We start from the raw sequence: 24,222 nt of genomic DNA on the forward strand, positions 1-24,222 counted from the left end.
TTAGATTTATGCTTTCTGTTCCTTGTTAATTACAGGTGGTACAGGGAGGGTTGTACATATATCCCAGAAATCACACACGAGAGTAATTACCATCAGTTACACAAAACTTGAGGCACCGATTCAGTCAAGTCACAATGTGCTTTGTGCTTAACTTGGACTGGACTGATCGAGCACTGCCTTCTTTATTACTTACAGTCATTTTTTACAGTCATTTCAGGGAACACTGTAGTGCTATAGTTGTATAAGCAATAGAAAAGCTTAATGCTGCTTGATTTTGTTAAAAATTTAATGACAAAGCACATAGTGGCCAACCTATAGTAGATCCAGACAGAATCGTATCTGCTGAATGAATCAATTTATGACACCTTCTCCAAAATAAACACTGCCCCACCTGTATCCTGCTCCATAACTTTATCCTGAAAAAACATGGAACGATATCATTACTGTAATTTCACTTGGAATCAGACCATTTAACCTGCAGTGAAGCGACTGCTAAATTCTGAGAGGGGGGTTGCAGGGTTCAGAAGTGATTCGGTCAGGGCAGTTCCTGTTAAAATGAGACCAGAGTACCACTGCCATAGAGTTCCGCTGCCATAGAGTTCCACTGCCATAGACCTCCATGCAGTTCATGAGCGGACTCTTCTTTTAGAAGAACACCCTGGAAAAAATAACTTAGTGACTTTAAAAAGAGGGGGAAGATTTTGGTGAGGAAGGTTTTGAAATGAAGCCGGCGGGTGCTCAGTCAGGATTGGCCACGGCGAGTCACACGGGAGCCTGCACCCCCGCGAGGGCGTCGTACGGCATCGCCAGGCCGATGTTGTAGTTGTATCCGGAAGACTCCACGTAGCCGGACCGGCAGATGGGCAGGACGTGGTCGGCAGCGGACGTGTCCACGGAGAAGTCGTAGAGGCAGATGACCCCCCTGTGTCTGTAACCGGACAAGGAAAGCAACGGAAGCTCACTCAACCTGCTCGACGAGGACACGTCTTACAGAGGTCTTACACAAGCCCAGTACGAGGGAAATGTGCAGTCAAATAACAACAACAAATTCAAACGAGGAAATGCTTAAATTCCTCAGAGCTTTGCGAAACTCGTTCTTCACACACACGCCATGTCAGTTTAAATTACAATGTAAACTGCGGCTGATAGGACAGGAGGAGAAAGAGAGAGAGGCAGGGGTAATTACAAGGAGAGGGAGGAAAAGAGAGAGAGAGGGAAGGAAAGAGAGCGAGGCAGGAATAAAGAGAGGGAGGGAAAAGGAGGCAGGGAGGGAAAGAGAGGGAAGGAGAGGGAGGGAAAGAGAGCGAGGCAGGAATAAAGAGAGGGAGGGAAAAGGAGGCAGGGAGGGAAAGAGAGGGAAGGAGGGGGGGGGTCTCGGTCACCTGCGGTGGGCGGTGAGGTCATCGTCGGTGATGCAGGCCCCGCGGGGCGACTTCTCGTCCGGGACGTTGGCCGTCACCAGGGTGCGGGGGCCAAAGTGCACGTGCCGTACGGGGTGCCTGCACAACCGGGTCCAAAAGTCAGCACCAGTGGCGGGACAGGGCAGAGACCCACCCCCCCAGGGCCCCCCCCCACTCACAGCGCCTGGCAGACCTGGGCATCCACTGAGCACGGCCAATATTTTTACACTCCGGGACGGCCTTTTAAACTTTCACAACCGGGGCGCTCGGAATATACAAGGTTCATAAACGTCCCGAAGAGGACGTCATCCCAATAACTGCAAAGTTACTGGAATAACTTGGCGGCGGGTTTTACAAGGTTCGAGGCCATCTGCCGGAAGGTCGCGCTCAAAATGGCCGCCTGATGGGGCGGGGTTTTCTCCTCCGCGAACGCGGAGCGTTTGGGCGTCGGCGGCGGCGGAGGAGGCGCTCTCTCACCTGTTGTGGCTCTCCCACAGCTTGGCTCCGGTCCTCATCTCCCACACGCACACCAGCCCCTCCCCGCCGCCGCTCACCACCTTCCAGTCGTCCGCCTGCACGGCGGTCACGCCCAGGTGGTGGGCGTACAGCGAGGTCACGGGCGAGCCGCCGCCGCAGCGCAGGTCGAAGACGCGCACCCTGGAACCCGCCGCAGAGAGCGGGAAAAAAAAACGTTAGACCGCGGCCCGGAGAAGTCAGGAAGCTCGACAGGGCAGCGACTTATGACCGCGGCAACAGTGACGTAAATACCCATGCTCTACTGACGGGACACAGTTCATTACCAGGAAAAATTGTTGGCCTGCTACATGCTAGTACCTTTGTGAAAATGAGGATAACATGGAGGTTGCTATACCTAAATATGAGGTCACTTGATAGAATAGAAATATCTTGTTTTCACAAAAATGGAATTAGAAAAAGTGTCTATGGGAAAGTGACACTGTGGAACAGACACGCCCCACACTCCGCCTCTCTGGTATGGCCAGACAGGGGCGTGGCTTTGGCTACAGAGAGGAGGCTCCGCTACATCCAGCTCGTTCCGTAATAAACACCAAACACGGTAAAAGCGCGCGTGCGGCGCCCCGGCGCTCCGATTAACCGCGATCCCGTTGAGCCGACGCCGAACCGAATCCGCCAGGCTGAACAAGACGCGAGTGCGCACCGGGACCCCACCCCCCCCCCGTCCCATCTGCCACCGCAAATTTTCATCAGGAGACACAATGCATCAGGATACCAATCCCGGAGAAAGCCTTCCCCCCAAGTTCATTACCCAAAACACCAATCCCGTTCGCCTCGATAAGATTTTCGTTTCCGCACCGGACGAACCTCCCCGTGCCCGAAGTTCGGCAGCCAAACGGGCATCGCGAGGGTGAGGTAAGGGGGACGAACCCGGCCGCCCGGGGCGCATCACTCCAGAGAGACGCGCCAAGTGAAGCGGGATTAAAAAGTCACTGGCGCCGGGGGGCGGACGTCGTAAATCTAACGCTGGAGTGAAACCCTGACGGGGCGGGGGTGCCAGGGTCCCGCCCCCTCTCGATTAATCACAGTAACGACTCTTTCACGGCGAACCGTCACGGGATATTTCATTCTTCCGAGGCGCTGATTTACTGATAACTTTTCTACGGATAATAAAATCTGGACGTTTCTCATTATGAGAGATATTAGTAATGACTACGCTACACTGGTTTTGGAACACTAATATCACAATTTAGAATCACAAACTTGACTGAATAACAAACTGAAAAGATGTACTCTATATACTCAGTCAATAGGCTGCACCCTTGAATGACACCAGAACTGTTTTCTGATTGATTGCCACATGATTTTTATTTCTCTACATATATCTAGTTGGGAGCTGAAATCACCCAGCTCACAAGTCAAGTCAAGTCAAAGTTTATTTATATAGCACATTTACAACAACCACAGTTGACCAAAGTGCTTGAACAAGCTTAAAATACCAAAAATGAATATAAAAGTAATAAAAATAAGAATAGAAGGAAACAATAAACATAGTAATAAAATAATTAAGAAGATAAAAACAAGGTGACCAAGCTCAACTCGAATTGAATGCCAACGAAAAGAGCTGGGTCTTCAGCAGCGACAGTTCTTAGACTGGACCGGCTGGACCTCCCACCCCGGCGGCCGGTCCGAGGGGGGACGTGTTGCGCACCCGACCGGCGCCGTCCCGCCCGGCCGCTTCATTTTGTTTCCTTTACAGAACCAGAGTGCCTTTCGAAACGCCATGGCAACCACGCGCCGCAACGGTGCTCGAGTGGCCGCGCCGTTTCTTTTGTCTGCGATCGCCGTGGCGCCCGTCCTCGCCCTGGCGGGGTTCGGCGTTCGGTTCCGCCCCCCCTACCCCCCCCCCGAGGTTGGCTGGCCCCACTGATTGGGAGGAGAGGAAAGGATGCATTAGGGCCCTGGCCTTTGGCCACACTAATCTGAGGCCAGACAGACTCGTTCCTGTTTTTCCCCTCTCCGCCTTCTTTTCTTTCTTCTCCTCTCCACCCCCCCCCCAACCCCCCGCCCCAAAGACTGGCCAAGCTGGCCCCCACCGCCGAGCTCGTAACTACCTAATCAGTGAAATGGAGGAAGGTGAGAGCTTCCTGCTTTGTCTGTCGCCGCGAGTGAGGTGGTGGGGGCTTTTAAAAAGGAGGAGCCGCTGCCCACAGACACAAGGCCCCCCCCCCCCGCCCTCATTTTGGCTGTCTGTTTCAGTGCCTGATAAATTCAGGAAATCGCAGCAGGGCTGTGTTTTTGCGGCAGCCCTGCCAGAAGCGCCTTCCTGCCAAACGAGCGCCCCGCCGTTAGCCGCGAGCGCAGATGAGCTCCTTTCTCCTCGTCCCGCTCACTCCCGCACGCCCGCACGCGCGTGTGTGCGGCTGCAGATGTGCCGGGCCGGACGCCCGCCCAGCCCAGCCCAGCGCCGCGCAAGACCCCGGCCTTCCGGAGCTTTCTTTGTCTCCTCGGACGCACCTGCAGGCAATAAGTCTGGAAACTAATTAATAAAATGAAACGAAATGAAATAAAATGTGGAATGGAGGCGACCGTGCTGTCGAACGTCCCTGGAAAATTGAACACTTGTGTGAAAGTGCCAGGAATCTTCATTCTTTGTGCGTGAGCGCGTGCGTGTGTGTGTGTGTGTGAGTGTGTGTGTGCGAGCGTATTTTTGTGTTTCTTTTTGTGCTTAATCAAAGCCTTTCTCTTGGTGGGTTTCGGAGCGCGCCGTACACCTGCTCTCCCAGAGTGCAGTGCTGCCGTGGGCACCTCGTCGGCTGAAGGGGGGGGGCGGGTGCTCGAGTGCATGTGCGCCCCCGTTTGTGACCCTCGCTGGTGGGCAGTAGGGGCAGTACCCTAACCCTAACCCCCCCCCTCCCCCCCCCGCTCCTCTCGCTCCGGGGCAAGCTAGGCGTCAGCTACGGGCACACGCTAACCTTCTGTCTTTGTTGCCGCACACCAGCAGGTGGGCGGGGCTGTCTCTCAGATTGACGCAGGTGAAGTCGCCCGCAGAGTTGCCCACGGAAGCTTCCGGTTGGCCCGTCTCTAAGCTGTACACGTGAATCTGCGCAAGGGAAAGGGGAGGAGAGGGAGGGAGGAAGAAAGAGGGAGAGAAAGAGAGACAGAGAGAAAGAAAACGGTGAACACTGTCAGCAAACGCCACAATGAGCTTTGGTTTCGTCCATCTTGTAGCATCTTAAGCCTCACGAGCCTGAAGGACCTTATGCAGTATTCAGGAATCCCATCAGATACTTACGTAACCTTCCCGGTCATTCCTGCAGTCAAATCTGATCAGATCAATGTTATAGCGCCTCTTACAGAGCTGCATAAAATGGCTGAAACCAAGCTTGAACCCCCAAATAGCACACAGAGTACACATCTGGCCATCACAGGACCGTGGAGTCACCCAGTCAACACTAAGAGCACCAGCTGAGTTTCTGCAGTACTTATCTTTTTATTGGGCTGTTTTATGCCTCCCACCATTTCCCAGGAGTTCACCAGGAGTGCATTTTCAGCAGTCAGGGAATCGTTTTCCAGTTTTGCTGTCGTTTTTCTTTTTTTAATTGGTTCATTTGGGTTTTTGATTTCCTCTGGAAAATGTCCATTGTTAAGTGCTGTGCACCAGTGTGTTTGTAAACGGCAGAATAAAAAAGAAATAAAGACTGACAGTCTGACTCTGACGACTCTACTCTGGTTCTGTCTGTCTGCTGTGTCTGTCTGTCTGTCGTCTGTCTGCTGTTTCTGCTGGCTCTGGCTGTCTGCTGACTCTGGGGCTGTCTGACTGAGGTTGACTGATCACCCATTGGTCAGCCAGAACAGCCGAACTCGGTCGGCCACGTCCGAAGCCTCGCCCCGCGATCGTCTGAGCCTACGGCAGCCCCGGCGGAGCGGCTCGGGTTCGAAGGCCCCGCAGGCGCTGAATAATGCACACGCCGCAGGTCCCCGCGGACACCCCCTCAGCCGAGCGCGCGGCTAGAAGCCTGCCGGGAACCGCCAACACATTATCCATCTGAGCCTGCAGCCTCCCCGAAAAAAACACCCGCTCCGCTCCCCCCCCTTCCCCCTCCTCCTCCCTCTCCTCCCGCCGTCTACCAAATTAATCTCTTTACTGTTGATTACGAGGGGCTGCTGTGTAAATCACACGAGATATCACAGGCGGTTCCCGGACACCCCCGAGCAGCGTCTTTAACATGAGGCCCCATCAGCATGCACACAGGTCCTGTTTCGATCAGACAGGCCCGTCGACGTCAACGACCTTATTTTAGGAACAAAGGGAACATGAGAGAATTCGGCTGTTTTTGGCAGATCAAAGGCTTTGTCCGCCGCGCTGACGTCATTAAGCGCACATATGCATTATACGTACGTATACACACACAGCTTTAACTGCAGTGGTGTTTTCTGGGTTATTATACAATCCTTTTTGGTGTTTTGGTGAAAGACTTTCTGGCGAAATTTCAGCGCAAGGCTTTCCTATTTATCCTCACAGCGAACTAGGAAAAAAAAGCGGGCAAAAGCAACAAAGAAGAAAAACAGAAATAACAGACAAACAAAATAAAGGAATGAAAAGAAGAGAGAAAGGATAGTCGCGAGCGCTAAGAAGCCCGCCAGCTGTTCTGTGTCCCAGAAGCCCGGGGACCCAGACGGGCGTGATTTCGCGCGGTGCCCGGAGCTAGCTAGCCAGCTCTCCGCGCGAGCTCGCCAAAAAGGACAGAGCGATGGGCTCCGGTCAGGATGGGGGGGGGGGGAGCTCTCTCATTTTTCTGCGGAATCATTATGATTTGGGAAGAGAGGGAGGGAGATGAACACGCGCCCCAGACGAGGCGCCTAACAGAGGGCTCGGCGAGGAAAGGACACTTAAGCCGACGCGGCGGCGGCGGCGTTTTTCAAGGACGGACATTAGCATTAGCGCTAGCGTTAGCGCCCATTAACGCCAGACGCCGCGCTTCCGGCTGAAGAATGCCACGGCGGCGGCGGTGGCTCTTACAGCTGCTCTTACGATCCGGCGGGGGCGGCGGACACAAAGCCCGCGTTACCCCCCCCCCCCCCGCCCCCGCCCCCCCGGGCGTCCCCCGCACCTCACCTCGCTCGTCTGGCGCTGCGCAGATCGAGCCGTAATGGATCGAGCCCTTTTTCCAGCCCGGCGCCGATCTTTTTGTCCCTTTATGTTCCCGCCGAGAGATACAAGGACAACAGCGGCGAGGATAACATCGCAGACAAACAGCCGCCCGAATCAAAGCCACCGTAGCGGGCTGCCGTGTCACAGATAAACGTCTGAGTGCGAGCGCTCAGCAGCACAGAAGCTACCAGGCAGCGGTTAAGTGTAGCGGTTAGGGTTTATTATCTGGGCCTAGGTTGCAGGTTCAAATCCTGCAGGATATTTGTACCATTTAAAAAAAGGTATCCAACCCTGCATAGTTTCAGAAGACATCCAGTGATATAAATGGATGATACGCTTGATGATGAGTCTTGGGGGCCAGATTTATCTTTAAAAACGGTGCATACATTTTCCATGCACTCCCGCATTATTGCAGTGTATGAATAAGGTGCATTGTACATGCGTGTAAACTAAGTAGATGCCTTATTAAAATACGCACAGCGATTGCTCATTATTCTGTCACCCACGGGAGCAATGCTCACACAGTACAGATGCAGACCTGGACACAGACACAGTTCATTTGAAGCGTCTGAATGCTCACACTTTTTTTTTTTCTTCTTCTATGATCAAAGAGCCGGAAGCCCCTCCATGGCAGGCTGAATTTGGCCTGGGGGGCCACCAGCTGAAGAGTCCGGTTCTATGCCCAGCACCAGACCGCCATCCCCGGCTGGGCTTAAGCACTCCGCGCTGGGCTGCTGGGTCCCACGGCTGGAGCCTTTCCCACACACCGTTAGCCCCCGGCCCTGGGTGTCCCGGGGGACGAGGGGGGTGGGGGGGGGAGCTGTAATTACGGCCAGGGGAACAGGCCGCCCCCCCCCCCCCCCCCCAGACAGCCTGGGTCTCAGCACTCTTCCAGAGGCTCGTGCACGCACCTCTACAGTCCTCAGCATGCAGTCAAAATGAGCTAAAACCCAGCATCCCGCCCCCACACCCACACCCGCACCCACACCCGCACTCGCGCCCACACCCACACTCGCGGCCACACCCACATCACCACCTGCACCCGCACCCACACCCGCATCACCACCTGCACCCGCATCAACACCCACACCCGCGCCGGCTGGAGAACCCAACCAGCAACCAGATGGCCATGGGATCGAGTCCCGCTCTTATCTGCTAGCTAAGCCCTCCAGCTAAACAGTAAGTTCCGGAAAAAGTTTTTTTTTTTTCGATATGTGCAAAATAGAAAGAAGAAGTTAGTAACATAAAACGCTTAAAACGAGACAGACAGACAGACAGACTGACTCCCCCCAGAGACAAAGACAAACTTCCTGGATGCGGCTTTTATTTGTTTAACACGTTTTAATCAGACATATGCCTTCTCATTAAACGCTGCAAAAACACATTCTGCTGTGCGGCTGTCTCACCGGTGCTTCTGCTGTCAATTTGCGCTTCCACCCCCCAGCCCCCAACCCCCCCCAAGCCCCCACCCCCACTGCGCAGTTAGAAAATGCTGTCAAAAATGCGTCGAACCGTCAGACACGAAAACACAGTTAAGCTGATTCAAGGTTTTTTTGTTGTTTTTTTTCCCCCCATTCTTCAAAGCATTAATTAGCTTCGGAAAAACGTGTTAATCATGAATTGGCAATATGCTGAGGCACAATTAAGTCTGGGACACAAAGCAAGTCGCAAATTAAGGTTCGGATAAACGTTACCGACGGAAAGTGGAGCGCAGAGGTATTCTATTGCACGTGTGGTGCTCACTTAATCATCGGTCAAATCAACATGACAAGGGAACGTCAGCGCCTCCTGCTGGACAGTGGAATGAACATCACCTCAGGACAGTCACGTGAAAGCGTTATATATATTTTTTTAAACCAGCTTTCGTCTATAATGCATCCTTCGCTGAATCTACCCTGCTAGGACACTAGCACAAGCCTGACAGTAACATAACATAATGACGAGTTATGATGACTCTTCACAATCCATTCTTGTAAATATTGGCGGCTCAATAAACGAACTACTTAGAACTGCCATTTTGAGCACGTATGCGAAAGGCCTGTAAGTGAAATGCTTTCAAATCTGCTGCATACTGTGCGATGAAAAAACCCAAGTATCCAGAAGCCGCATTACCCGTAGAGTACGAACCATTCATGCCCATCAGTCGACGTGGAAAGAGAAAGCTTCTAGGAAAGGATAATGCAGACATCAGTCTTAACACCAAGCATAAATCAGTCAAAGAGAAAGCAACCTCTGGCAGACGAGTCCACTTTTTATTTAACTTTCAGGCACTTTGCTTTTCCTTTTCCTCTTAAGGAACGAGGGAGAGGGCTGAGGCGGAAAAAAAGTGGCTCGCGCTCCTCGAAACTTTCTCATTAGCATGTGGCGCGCAGCGAAGCTACAACGTGAGCAGCGGTAACGAGAAAAGGCCTAATTGATGTGATGTCACCGGGAGAGCCGTGCCAAGGCATTGTCTAATGCTTAGAGCAGCCATCTGGAGCTCGCCGACTAGAGCTCATCCAATTACCCAAGCACCGGTGCCTCTGCCCAACTCCAAAAAAAAAAACAGAAAAAAAACACAAAACCAAAGAGCAAGAAGACCGAAGCTTCCGCCCCTTAAGGCAGCGAAAACATGCGCCTGCTGGCGAAGCAACAAAACAGAAAGCCACTTAACAGCATTAGAACATTCTTGGATGATCTTTCTTTGTAAATTTGAGACCTCTGTGATAACATGTGACCAAATGTTTAAATCCCCCCCCCCCCAAAAAAAATAAAAAATTTGTAATCATGTACTGTCATTCACCATAACGACGGTTGAATGAGTCTGTTAAATTAGATGTTCAAGCTTATTTGTTGATTAAACTCAACGCCAATTGTGGACACGTGGCGGGTCTAGCCTTTTGGAGCATCCAAATCTCCAGTTGCCTAAATAAAGCATTCGGCTGCAATTAGAAGAGGCGTCCCTCTGACACCCAGAGACGATATTAGAAACAAACAGCGGCCTTCTGGGAAACGAGGCTTCGCGTGCCGCGTGCGATATAAAGGCAGGCGCCTTGAGGGGCCGCTTATTTCAAACGCCACCACCCAATCTCCAGGTGGCCCTCGTTCTCCAGGGAGGCCGGGTGCGTGCTGAGCACCGCGGCGCCCCCCCCTTCCCCCCCAGGGGGGCTCACCTTGTTGCCGCCGTCGTGCATGGCCCAGCCGCTGCTCTTGACCCCCAGGGCCGCCCGGGACGGGTCGGCGTCCAGGCAGGTGACCGGGTGCCCGTAGACCGAGTGCAGGATTCCGGGGTCCCGCTCGGGCCGGAGCAGGTACACGGTGTCGCCGGCGGACGCCGCCGCCAGGGGCGCGCCCCGCTTCTCTGGGACCAGGAGCAGAGACTCCACCTGTCCCAGGTGGGAAAGAGGGGGAACGAGGCTATATTAGCAGGGGTCCGCACAGGCCAGCCCTGTCCCGACTGGGCTAAAACACAAGGGCTCAGACTGCTAGCGCTGGGGTAATGGTAGCATGACATCATGTTTCAAGTTTCACCTCAGCTGTAGCCTGTTCAACCCATTCTATTTTCTGTCTGCTACTGCACACCAGGCTGGCCAATGGAGGATGGTCTCCCCCTCTATAGCCGGGTTCCTCTCGAGATTTCTTCCCATTGGGGAGTTTTTTCTCACCGCCGTTTGAGGGTTTTCTCCCCACGGGGAGTTTTTTACCTTATGTGCCTGCTATTTGGGGGTTCAGGCCTGGTGTTTGCTCTGTATGCTCGTTTTTTTTTTGCTCTGTCTCTTGCCTTGCTACTCTGTAAAGTGTCTTTGCGACAGTTCTCTGTAAAAGGTGCTATACAAATAAAACTGAATTGAATGTAAGAGCCCGCAACAGCTTATTCCAGGTACCCAACTTCACACAGGAGCTCTTTCAGTGGGCACCGTACCGATGCCCAAGGATTCCTACTGGGCTGCTTCCAGGGAAAAACTCTGGGTTGGGTGTGCCAAGCATTTAGAAACCATAACAGTGTGAAAGCCTGATTAGAAAAAATAATAATAAAATCAATCACCTGGCGTGCGCCTGTCACATCCAATTAATCACAGGGGTACAATTTCAAACGGTTATTGAGTTTTTATTCACATTGAGGCGCCTATTGATTTATTTAGCAAAAACATTGCGGTGGATTTAAAATTTACGTTTGATAAAAGAGGGGTCCGTTATAAATGAAATAAAGCCCACGATGCCTAGGAGCTCTGGCACACCATTACTGCGTAGTATCCGATAAAAAATGGTGTAGAAATTAGCAGCTGTTGTACTAGTTCTAGTGAGAGACAGGCATCCTGGCTCGGCCCTTTAGCTGTTTTTTTGGTTTGTTTTTTTAGGACCCTCTGAAAGGTGAAAGGTGTACTCACAGGTTTCGGGAGCTCCGCCTGACACAGTGTCCTCCAGTAGCCTTTCTCCACGGGGCAGGCCAGCGTCGCAGCTATCCGCTCCGGCAGGCCCGTGCTCACGCGTCAGGCCCTGCGCCGGACCGGCCTCGGTAAACTCCGTCCCGTGTGCATAGAGGGTGCAACCTCACGCCGCCATACTCCTGGCTTCACAACGTTCACGATCCGCCCTTCACAAAACCGCACCCGTGAACTCCCTTTCTGCAGACCATACAAACCTCAACCTCAAACCGCCAACTTACCCTGCTATACGTAACCCGCTTTCCCAACCGTTACCCTAACCCTAACCCGCTTTCCCAACCGTTACCCTAACCCTAACCCGCTTTCCCAACCGTTACCCTAACCCTAACCCGCGTTTCCCAACCGTTACCCTAACCCTAACCCGCGTTTCCCAACCGTTACCCTAACCCTAACCCGCTTTCCCAACCGTTACCCTAACCCTAACCCGCGTTTCCCAACCGTTACCCTAACCCTAACCCGCGTTTCCCAACCGTTACCCTAACCCTAACCCGCGTTTCCCAACCGTTACCCTAACCCTAACCCGCGTTTCCCAACCGTTACCCTAACCCTAACCCGCGTTTCCCAACCGTTACTCCTACACCCTTTCCAACCGTACCTAACCTAACCGCTTTTCCCAACCGTTACCCTAACCCTAACCCGCTTTCCCAACCGTTACCCTAACCCTAACCCGCTTACTTCCTCCCAACCGTTAACGTCCTAACCCTAACCCGCATTCCCAACCTTACCCTAACCCTAACCGCCTTCCCAACCGTTATCCGTTTACCTAACCCGCGTTTCCCAACCTTTACCCTGACCCTAACCCGCGTTTCCCAACCGTTACCCTAACCCGCGGCACACTGGCCAGATCTCATGGCACCCAAAAAACGGCCAAATAACTGGCCCTCGTAACCTAAATTCAGGTTCCAATCCCATCTGGGGCACAGCCACCGTAACCTTCAGCAAGACGCATGAACGCAGTTGCGCAGAGGAATATCTAAATGAATACCTCAAATATAGACCACACAAGTCTTCACACACTGCACACTTACGCTCCTCTAGTGTCACATTTTATAAGCCAGTGAACTACTCTCTCTGTCGAGTAAGAAATCGCACCTGAAAAGTTGTGAAAAGGCAGACATAAAATACTTTTTAAAAAAACCCATTCAGCCCTCTCAGTTCGGCTCACGCCTCTGTACTTTCGTGCGAATGTTTTTTTTTTTTTTTTTAAAGTAACAATGAGTTCCTCAAATTGGTCAATTCAAAGAAGAGGCAGAAGAAGGGGAAGTGGGGAGCTCGGGAAAAGTCCCGCAGTTTAATAAAGCTATTTTCAGCACGGTGCATTTGCAGAGGCCCTGTCGGTACTTAGCGCGTCCCCCCCGCTGCGGTGTGATTGTGCACACAAAGCCCCCCCGCAGGTTCGGAGCCCCGAGCGGGCGGAGTCAGGCCCCTCTGCACTTCTGATTAACAGATGGCCCATTATAGCCATTTTCGCCGATTGGGAGGCGCGCGCTCGCTCCCCCGACGGGCGAAAAAGGCCGACCCCGGCAGGGCGGGAAAGCGCCGGACGATCGCCCCTCAGGTGAGCGAGAGGGTCTGGGCAATTAAAGCTCAAAACGGGAACGGGACGGGGTTCTGGCACGGGGTTTCGGGAACCGCGTAAGCCGCGTAACCTCGACGGGGCTTTGCGAACACAGAGGGCGAAGCAGGTGAGTGTGCGCGCGTGTGTTTCTGTGTGTGTGTGTGTGTGAGACAGACAAAACAGACTGACCGACTGACAGACAAACTGACTGACTCACTCACTCACTGACAGACTGACTTGACCGACCGGCTGACTGACTGACAAACTGACTGACAGACTGACTGACTCACTCACTCACTCACTGACAGACTGACTTGACCGACCGGCTGACTGACTGACAAACTGACTGACAGACTGACTGACTGACCGACCGGCTGACTGACTGACAAACTGACTGACTGACTGACTGACCGACCGGCTGACTGACAGACAAACTGACTGACTGACTCACTGATAGACTGACTTGAAGCTTGAAGGTGGTGAATCACCTGAGAATCTGGATGGACCTGAACTGGGTTACAAACTCTTGACATAAATTATTTTGGAGTTTACTAAGAAGGGCCTGGTCTTCATTGTCTATGTGTACACACAGCACTTACCAACCACAAGTGATCTGGGGAAGAAATGTAAAAGCTGTAATAAAGTTCTTATTACTATTTTTATTTTTTGGCATTGCTCTGGGGATTTAAAAAACCACAGTTTCAAAAATTACAGACCATTGCCACTTAGATTAAGGCCATGAACACTGGTACCCTACAATAAGGCCGGTCCTATTATGCTGAACAATAGCAGGTGCTCATCAAGGACCCATAATGGATTCACTCGATACAGCTTTCAGAGTGTTTGTAAATTCATTAATTCATCCAGGAGATTCATTCTTCTTTCTCCCCCCACCCCCCCGAAGCTTGAAGTACCAATCTACTGGGGTGGTTCAGGTTCTATACAAGAATCAGGGCATTATGCTGGTATCCTGAAGAAGGGTTAAATTTCAATGAAGATGAATGGGCCAAAGAATTTGTCCATCTTGAGAAAGAGCCAGCTGGGGGGAAAACTTATTCAGAGCACTAATAGCAATTACATGAACTACTCAAACAACAACGGGAGATAAATAACAATGTAGCTTCCAGACATGGCAAACACACTCGAGACCAGTCCCTGAATGCACACGAGGCTCGAGAGGGCATAGCATATCTCAAACTACACTGTATCATCTCCCGTTTGTTATTTGAGTCATTGATATAATTGCTATTAATACCCTAGCAGGGGAGGGAGAGATGTTTTGCAAACCATAACACACTACTTCCACAATTAAGTGCTATCAAAAGGGGGAGAGGGAGGGGGAGTTTGTAACCACACACAAATTTGCAGACTCCAGCTTTCTCCCGTAGCAGAGGGACAGATAAGGACAGAACACACTCGGGTAAATTAAATGCTAGTCGGGGGACTTCTAACGTTCTGCTATGGAGATGGGAGTTCAGCAGAGACCATCAGCGTCTGAGAAAGACATCCCAAATCATTTGGTCAACAAATCACTACCTCATTGGACGTTAAAATGAACTCGACAGGTTTGATATCCTCAGTGAGTGATAAAAGAATACGACTGGGGAAGGGTACAGGACAGGACCGTCTTCTGAATTATACGATACTACATGTACTATTACTTCTAGCATACTGTAACTTGAATTTGGGCTCAGAAGAACAGTCATTGGGGAGGGCAAGGAATACATTTTATTTTGAGGCCAGTGCTTTTTTTTTTTCTTTCTATTTTTGTAGACATAACCCTTCTCCCCACTCAGTACTGTTCTTGGTTCAATTTGAAATAAAACTCAGAAATTTGGCCTGAAAACAAGGTCAAAGTTCAAATAAAAAATTTCAATTTGATTAAAATTTAGTTTTTCCAATTTTATTTCCAGGAGCAGGGAGAGACGGCCTCGTGCTCCAGCTGAAGCAAAGCGGCTTGTTGTCTTAGCGGTAATCAGAGCTTACGAGGGACGGTCGCGGTGTCCGTCACTAATCTCGCTCTCACCGTCGTCGTACGCGGCGGCCGCCACGGTCTCGTTGACGCTGACCTGGCTCACGTGCGGCCTTGTGGCCACGCCCATGGCCAGGTGAGTGGGGCGCAGGTACGAGGCCCCGGAGTCCCAGTGCAGGGTGTCCCACAGCCGGACGTCCCCCGACGTGTACCTGCCGAAAACACACAGGCGGCTTTAACCAATCAGATCCTACCTGCAGGTTCCCACATTTATTCTCTCAGATATGCCCCTCCGAGTCATTCTCAGTCAATAATCTAGGTCACCACCTCCTAACTGTGTGTCCTTGTTGCATAGAGGGCAGTTTTGAGTTTTTTTTTGTTCTAATATAGGCTTAAATCTATCTTAAAAATTGGTTAATACTTCATTACATTACATTATTTCAAAATTTTGTGGGTTAGCAGGAACTCTTGTCCAGAACGACTTTGACAGCTTTTGTTTTTTCACACAACTCAAACATTTATGCACCTATAGGTTAAACTGACGGAAGTGAGGTTTAATACAAGCACATGGGTAGCAGTGTAGCATAGATATAAAACAGGCCTCACAACTCCAAGGGTTTATTTTAAATTCCCAGGCGCAGTGCTGCAACTGTACCCTTGAGAAAGGTGCTTAACTGGAATTTCTTCAGGAAATGGCCGCCTGAATAAATGAATGGAGGCTGTGTAAGTTGATCTGGATGAACAAGTGCCAAATGAAGGAATGCTATGGAAAGGAAGGAAACTTAAAACTTTGCTCGAGGGTACAACAGCTCACCTGGGATTTAACCTTTGACCTCTGAATAAACAGCCAGGTCCATGACTGCTACACATGCAGTACACTGCCGCATATTTTTCTTCAATATATTCCTGGATTAGCTGCTTTTGTGTAGTCAAACAAAAGCCATGTTGATGCTGAAATGGCACCATCCATTAAAAAGAAAGGGCTAGATTGGTAAGGGACAATTTACGTCTATGTGTAAAAGCAGAGAGGAAAATCTAATTTCCACATGTTTGGTGGACGGACGGGGATGAGTTCATCTTCAGCAGCTGGGGTACAGGGTGCTGGGCACACACAGCTACGACCGAAAAAGCAGAACCCTTCAGAGACAAAACAACAGAGCCCCAGGCACCCACTCCAGAGAGACAGTGTGTTCTGCACAACTGCCAAACTACAATTGCTGGTATTGAGTGAGATCTTTTTTTTTTTTAATGCACACACACAAAAAAAAGCATGGCAACTCGAACATTACCTAGCAGACAATAGACTGATTGCAACATTTCTGCAACCAAACAAACCACAAGATAGCACAGAAAGCTTTTGCTCCCTGCCAATTATACAGATTATTATAAAAAAGGTGAGGTAATTCACTGCGCCTTTATTCGTTTTATGTTCTGAAGTGCGCGCTCGCTCGCTCGCTAGCTCGCACGTGCGTTTTTTCGACCGGCGCGCGTAAAAAGCTTTTACCGTTCACCGGCTCGGTTCAGCAGCTGAGTCCCGCACAGTGGGTCAGAGAGAAGCGGGGCGCGCCGGCGCCAGCTGCCTCGGGCTCCAGAGCGACGCGGGGGCTGTTCGGAGCGAACAGGAAGCGCGGCTTTGCCAGCAGCGCCCCGTCGGTCGGGCGACTGACTCCCCCCCCCACCCCCCCCACCCCCACCCACGCCGTACACGGAGGCTTTCGCGCCGTAAACAAGGAGCCGGCGCTGCGCGATCTCCACGGCAGCCGCCGCCGCGCGCCGCACGGGTGTGAGGAGAAGACTCTGCCGCGCGTCCTGAGGGGTGTCTAGACCTGGCGCGCCATCCCGCGCGTACCGCCGCGACTTCCCGTTCAGACCGTCGGTATGCCAGCCTAATTGCCGTCTGCACCTTTATACAGAGCAGCAGTGTAGTATAACGGGTAGGGAACTGGTCTGGTAACCGAAAGGTCGCAGGTTCGATTCCTAGGTAGGACGCTGCCGCTGTACGCCTGAGCAACGGACCTAACCTGCTATGCTTCAGTATATATCCAGCTGTATAAAAGGATTCGATGTAAAAAATGCAATGTCAAATGTTGTGTAAGTCGCTCTGGATAAGAGCGTCTGCTAAATGCCTGTAATGTAATGTAATGTGATGTGACATAATTGTCATACACCGTTTAATATTATTTTTAAATTTTAGATTCAACGTTACCTAGAAACTGCTTTCAAAAGAGTTTGGAAGGTAAAAAACGGGTTTAGTCAAGTAAGGCTGCACATCAAATTTTAAATTACACCAAATAACGCGGCAGTGCCTGTCCAGATTTTTAAAAATGCATTCCAAATTCATAAATATATACTTGTTTTTATTTGCACCCTTGGGGGATGATATGCTACAACAGTCATGGTCTTCAAATATTAGAGCATAAAACTGCCAGACTGCCTTTGGGTGTACTGCTGCCACCGGCTCTCATACTTTCTGGAGCATATTTCAGAGACGGGTGTACTATTCAACCTGCCCTCAAATTAATCTGACAGTTTCACACAACTGCAAGTAACACTTTGTAATTATTTGATAACTAATTTGTCTCTGATGTTTTTGCTTTCGTTTGGATTATGTAATGCATTGTACCCAAGTTAGTCAATATGATTTTTTTTACTGGTCATTGCAGATCAACCTACAACCTGTATATAAAAACAGAAGGCATTATATACATAAATAAATCAGATATACTGCAAACAGAACAGAGAGCCAAGTTGATTTGTTATATTATAGAAGTTATGAAGTGTATAAGGCCTACTTCTCCTGCAAACTGTAAGCACCGCACAGAAGTTTGGTAAATTAGCCTCCAGAGAAGAGACTTCACACTGGTGTCATTTTCTCGCCTGACGGTGCTCGTCTCAAATTTCCGCATAAATTCAGCAAACACACCTCCCTGTGACTGTCACCCACATTTTTATTGACACTGTTTTTTTTGTTGTTTTTCTTTTTTTTTTTTTCTAGGAATTCTAATATCTGCAGCAGGAACGGAACACATTTGTACAAACGCGTTTCCACAGAGGATGTGCGGTCGGCTCGGACGGTCGCGTCTCTAATTCAGGCCTTTTTTTTTTTCCAGGGGCGCGGGATGAAGATGAATTCCTCCCAGTTAGGCTCGTTACGCGAAACAGATGACGGGGTCGGCCGATTCAAAAGCGCCTGCCCCGACACCGTGCTCTCTCTCTCTGCGCGCCAGCAAAGCTCGGCCAATCGGCCGGCCTGATTTGTGGGACTGACAAATGAGAATTTAATCAGGCCGGTCCCCAGAGCTGCTTGGGGGCAGTTCAGAGTCTCCTCGTTCCTGGATCTTCACACCCGAGCCACTTCAGGAAATGGGCTACCTTACACGCAATCAATAACTAAAAGGGAGAGCAACCCTGTTCTTGATTGCATTCCACCCCCCTCCCCCCCCCCCATGTTTTTAAATTGTCTCCATTTATCTTCCTTTCATGTGTCAGGTGTCAAAAGTATGCGCTAAAACCACTTACTGGTCCATTTAACTGCACGGTTGTTTTACTTCAATGTACAGGGGAATTGGTGCAGACTAGCCTATTTAAAATGACAAGAAACAACACCTAACAACATCCAAGTCTCTATGAGGTTTTGAGGCCCCAAAAACAACCAGGGGGAAAAGTTACAGCCAAGAGCAGGAAATTTGCTTCTATGACATGCTAGCCTTGCAGGCAGTTGTGTATGTTTGTTTATAGTTTAAATATCAATCATCTCTCCCATGCAAATGTTTGATATTTATGTTGAAAGCTCAAATTATACATTTCATCACAAATATCCATTGTGACTTAAATTAAACAAAAAACAAAGCACTAAAAAATGACAAGGTATATTCTGATAACAATAATTGCAGTGCACATAATGACGGCACTAGTGTTGCATCTGATTTCCCAAAGCTGAGCTACGTAATTATTTCAATTTGGACCACACTGACAGAGTATACTACATACCGTGCACTACAGGGGTGCTTGCACAACCACCACTGGTTTTAATGGCTTTTCTCTTCAGCTTCCATGTTATTGGCAATATTTCCAATAGGATGGTCGACATACCAGGCTAGCAGCAAGACTCATCCTGAGTTTGCGAACACAGCCGCGCCTGCATAATTTTTGAAACCATTGTGACAGTCCATACTTAACCAGAGGATGGAGAAAAGCAAGCGGACGCAGGGCACCCTCTCAAATCCAATTAACGTTTTCAAATAACTTTTAATGACTTCTGAAGTAGAAGTACACAACTTTCAACGACACTGACAATCGCAATATTTGAATAACAGAAAACTAGGCTAACGTTGAATGCGTTGTCTACAAAAGCACATGAACAAGCCGCTATTGTTGAATTTCAAGTTTGAAATTATTTTGAAGGACTTCCGCGGAGCACAGAAACACAGGCTGAGTAGTCAACAGCATTAAAATGAGATTAGCTACATACCACAGAATAATTGAATATTGATGCAATTACTGCAGTCTGTAAATATTTGGACAGTGACACAATTTTTGTTGTTTTGGTTCTGTTCTCCAGCATATTGGATTTGAAATTAAACAATGAAAGAGATTAAAGTGGAAACTTTAAAGGTATTTAAATCCACATCCAGCAATGCATGCAAGAACTACAGCTCCTTTTATACATAGCCCTCCTCCATTTTAGGGGACCAAAAGTAGTTGGACAAATTAACATAATCTTAAATTAAGTCCTCATATTTAGTACTTGGTTGCACATCCTTTGCAGTTAATGACTGCCTTAAGTCTGTGACCCATAGGCATCACCAGATTCTGGGTACATTCCTTGGTGATGGTCTGCCAGGCCTGTAGTGCAGCCATCTTCAGTTCCTGTTCTTTTTTTTTTTTGTTGTTGAGGGGGGCTTTCTGGCTTCTGTTTTATGCCTAGTTTTAGCTAAAGTCAATAGTTTCAAAAAACAAAAAAAAAGTAGTGTATTGAAACTCTAGCTTCATCTTGTTCCAGTGACCCTTGTCTCTCAGCACCATTTAAAGCAAAAATAGGAACTTCATGGTTTCTAGGGATAGTTGTATTTGATGGAGTGCTGTTATTTAATGTTTAGTTTTTTTTGTTTTTTTACATTTTTCAAACTTACCCAGCAATCACATACTGTGCACAGGATGTCCTAGCGACGCCCAGCACAAAAGCACCTTTCCCATTTTCGTTCACCTAGGTCCTGATGCCTCTGTCGCCCTTGTACTGAGTTTGAAAAGGCAGCACATAGAAACGCCAGACCACAACACTTTTTTTTACCACTCTGACCTTGGGCGATTGGCCCTTTCCAAGTTCCCACAAAGCTGAGTCGTAGCCATGATGTCTGCTACCGCTGTTTCCACTGCTCCATGCTGCCCCTCACCCTGTCGGACCACCACTTTTGGATGTTTCACGCAACCTGTCTGAAACTGACCGAATTTTGGATTTGTGAACCCTGAGCTGGCCAGAGGAGGACACACCACCACAACACCCCCACCCCAACCCCACACACAACCACGCGCGCACACACACACACACACACACACACACACACACCCCAACCCCCCAACCACACACACACACACACACACACACACACCCCAACACCCAACATCTGTCCCAAATTCTTCAGAGCTCCCCACTACCCGAATCTGGTTCTCAGGGAGTCCGGTTCTGGTCAGTTTGCCAGTGAAAACAGTGAAGCGTGTTGTGATAAATCCTTCATAAAATGTGCTACATAAATAAGATTTGATTGAATGATTGTTTGATATGCTATCAGTGATTTGCCAGTTGGAAACCATGGCGTTTTTTTTTTCTCCAGTGGGCAAACTTTTCTATTTGTTGAAAGAACAAACTGCATTTGACCACAAATTAGGCTTCACCCATTATGGCAGTACACAAAAGCTTCAAACTCCTTTCACTACTGAGCGTGATATGAGTGCCATACCTTCCAGTTGTATCGTAGGTCTCTTTCATTTTCCAGGCAGTCTCGCAGGGTACTCTTCCAGCAAGGAGAGTCAGAGACACCAGAATCACTGTGATAGCCCTCCTTCAAACACAGGCCGTACCAGAGGAGCTCATCTTCAGCCAGAACCTTCCAAGCTTTGCTTACCTGTGCCAGAGGTTAGAGTTAACACGTAATAATAAACTGGGAGTAATCTATCAACCAACAACAGGCTTAAGCATAAAACGATGGTCGAATTACCTGAGCACACCGCCCTAGTTCTGCCCGACTGAGATACTGGAATATCTTCAATGCCAACTCATAGGGTAGCTCCACGTCAAAGAATGGAATATCATTAATTTCATTCTGAAAATGATGAGCACGGGGTTATTTATGCAGCACTACTCCAACTACAATTAACGGCTGAAGTTGCTCAATGAAATCGTCATTATCTTCATTATCTTACCAAGTCCTGAATTAATTGTTCCACAAATGCGTCACCTCTAGCCACTTTGCACTGCGGCTGTTTTTGGATTGCTCGACTGTGATTTACATTTGCCCCGACATCAAACTGCCTCTTCCCTCGCTGCCTCTCAGCCTGAATTCTGTCCCGCAATGGACTGGTCCTGCCGTCCAAAAGACCCTCCGCTATCGACACATATTCTGGTTGGTAATTTGCGTCCCGTTGATCAGTTGCAGACTTCACTGACGTGGGGTCACTTGATGCTTCCCATTCAGTTTCCTCCCGCGAACTTTGGTTGCTGCTGCTTTCCTGGGGCTCAGATACACATTTATTCTGGTTTCTTGTGTGCACAGATTCTTTTTGATGGTCCACGAAATAGCGATTTTTAGTGTCTTCGTTTGTTGACGTGAAGTGAGTACTCTTAGTGACGTTCTTCCTTGCATTCTTGGTCGTTTTCTTTAATTCTTTTTCCCACTGCTCTCTAAACGTATGCAACTCATCTCCTTCCATCTCAGTTTTGAAAACCGTAGCAACACTTAGGTTTATTTCATTATTCCAGCGGGTAACGTAAGGCGACTTTAGCTAGCTTACCAGCGAGCTAACATTATAGCCACCTACGGAAACCATGGCTCCATCTTCAAAAACAGTCCGGCTGGAAGAGTGTGCTGAGCCAAACTTTGTTCCACAATGCGTAAGCCTGACCGTCTGTCGCTGTTCAACTAGCAAAAGCTTTGTTTATGAAATTGTACACGGCTTTGTTTTTCTGGACAAGAAACATGTTCCCATCGCATACTATACTATATACTTAGCCTACCATACGATTTCACAAATGCGATGAACCACCATCGTTATCATTCCTTATTATGCATATTTTTAATAAGTTCGATACATTTCTGTAAATGATTTTAACCTCCTAGCCTATATAGTGCGGTATATACAATCGTACAATATGCTAAATTAATATTTGTGTGCTAGCCTAAATGATTTTGCATTCGAAATGCACCAAATATTTTCTAGCATCCACCTGTAAAAGAATGACAAAGGTTCGTTAGACAAGGCGAGCGCTTCAAGAGTTAATGATTACCTTTCTCTTTGGGGAAAAGATGATGTAAACCCCACATCATGTGACACTTTAATAAATAATACAGCAGAGAGAAACAAACACAGCGAAGATTTGATCCAGACAGCTACGGGGATCGCTTTCCACACAAAGAGTGTGAGACGGTAGGAGGGGAAAAAAAGATAAAACATTTTAAACAGAAATGTGTTGTCTCCCAATAGACCAGACTTTGCCTCCAGCAGGCGACTCTATTAGCGTCCAGGGATCAGAGCCCTGCTCCGGGGCACAGATGCTTGCTTCACGTCTGAGATGGATTGGAGATCAGTTGGAAAAAGGCAAGGCTATTGGGGACCGGGGCTCAAGTAAGAGCGCACCGAGAAACAGAAAAGTCTTGATTCGAGGCTTTTACACCGTATGCACAGCGATACAGATTACCGCCTTTTTGCTGCTTGTTAGAAGGCGACACCTGTAGGCGCACTTTCCTTTGCAACAGCGAAACCAGCAACAGGTAAGTTTCTGGAGGCGAGATGTTGAAGTAACGTTAGCTAATTATGAGTAATGCGTAGTTCATCGCCTGGGACGGGTAACAGCAGGGCTTGTGATATACTTCAGGGATTTCTAAATTATTTAATAACATCAAAACAAAACACCGTGCCGTTACTGTTATTGATTTTGTTCGATATAAAATATTGATAACCGTGAGCACAAATGTAGGCAGGAACGGTGGATTCGCATAATTAAAGGTTAGGTTACTGTAAGTTTATCTGACAATAATAAAAGATACATGCAAGTATGCAGTCATACAGTCCTTACTCAGGCTGAGTTGAGTAGACTAACGCAAAATATGTTTATCTACCATAGATGGTGCCTTCAGGACCCTGGTCAAGGAGGGAGAATGGACAGCTCTAAGAATATATTTGCACTGAGGAAACTTATACCAGCACTGACCGATTTTAGAGCAAAGTCACTCGGAAATCTGACAAGTGTCCACGTACGTTTCACGGGCGTATTTTTCATGCCATCAAATCCGCGGAACCGGTCAATATCATTGGAGGCATTGACCCGTCAGGTTGACTCGGTCTACACCTGTCAAACTTGAGTTGCCTTCAAACGATTGTTTAATATCATTATCATCGTAATCATCAGCTACTGGTGTGCGTTCTGCATTTCATTTACAGTAGATACAGTAACAACCGCTGCCTACAAAAAACGTCAATACATCAATCAGTTGTCATTTTATTGATACACAAATGTGCTACACCAATAAAACATTTTATACCGCAACTGTGTTTCAAGATAGGTCCATGTTGTTTGGCTTATCGCATAAAGCCAAATAAGTCCATGCGGAGATCACTTGAAGCTACCTGTATCATACTGGCAACAACAGGAATAGTAGGTTGATGTCACCGTCCCTTGACGGTTGCCGAAGGGAAAAACTTACTAATATCGCTACTGGATCCTGGCGTATCAGACTGAGCTTAGTCGAGTTAAATCCAGCGTCCATTACGTTTTTAAAAAAATCAGTAAACACGGAATAGTGAAAATGTACAGCAAACGTAATTCTAAGCAAAAAATACATTTGGAAGTTCACGTAAACGTTTTGACAAATAAAATGTGATCTGAAGTTATCATTTCAAAGAGAATGCTTTATTCTATTGCACTGCACATAATGAAATAAGCTACTACTAATTGAACATGCCCCCCCCCTCCCCCACGTTTGAGGACAAGGAGGTCATAAATGCATTCATTTTTACTGTAATTT

General features: G+C 48.7%; 1 protein-coding gene across 1 annotated transcript; it reads right to left on the reverse strand.

The window, feature by feature from the left end:
- Positions 1 to 96: 96 nt before the first annotated feature.
- Positions 97 to 22,970, reverse strand: fbxw8 (F-box and WD repeat domain containing 8). Its single transcript, XM_064297510.1, has 11 exons — positions 21,404 to 22,970; positions 21,199 to 21,303; positions 20,918 to 21,105; positions 20,116 to 20,145; positions 14,998 to 15,195; positions 11,397 to 11,490; positions 10,182 to 10,394; positions 4,850 to 4,977; positions 1,878 to 2,057; positions 1,383 to 1,499; positions 97 to 928 (listed from the first exon to the last, which is right to left on the reverse strand). The coding sequence occupies exons 1-11, from the start codon at positions 21,908 to 21,910 to the stop codon at positions 763 to 765; spliced, it is 1,926 nt and encodes a 641-aa protein (XP_064153580.1). The 5' UTR covers positions 21,911 to 22,970; the 3' UTR covers positions 97 to 762.
- Positions 22,971 to 24,222: the final 1,252 nt, after the last annotated feature.

This window comes from Anguilla rostrata, chromosome 10 (assembly GCF_018555375.3).
Source record: "Anguilla rostrata isolate EN2019 chromosome 10, ASM1855537v3, whole genome shotgun sequence".
Lineage (NCBI taxonomy): Eukaryota > Metazoa > Chordata > Actinopteri > Anguilliformes > Anguillidae > Anguilla > Anguilla rostrata.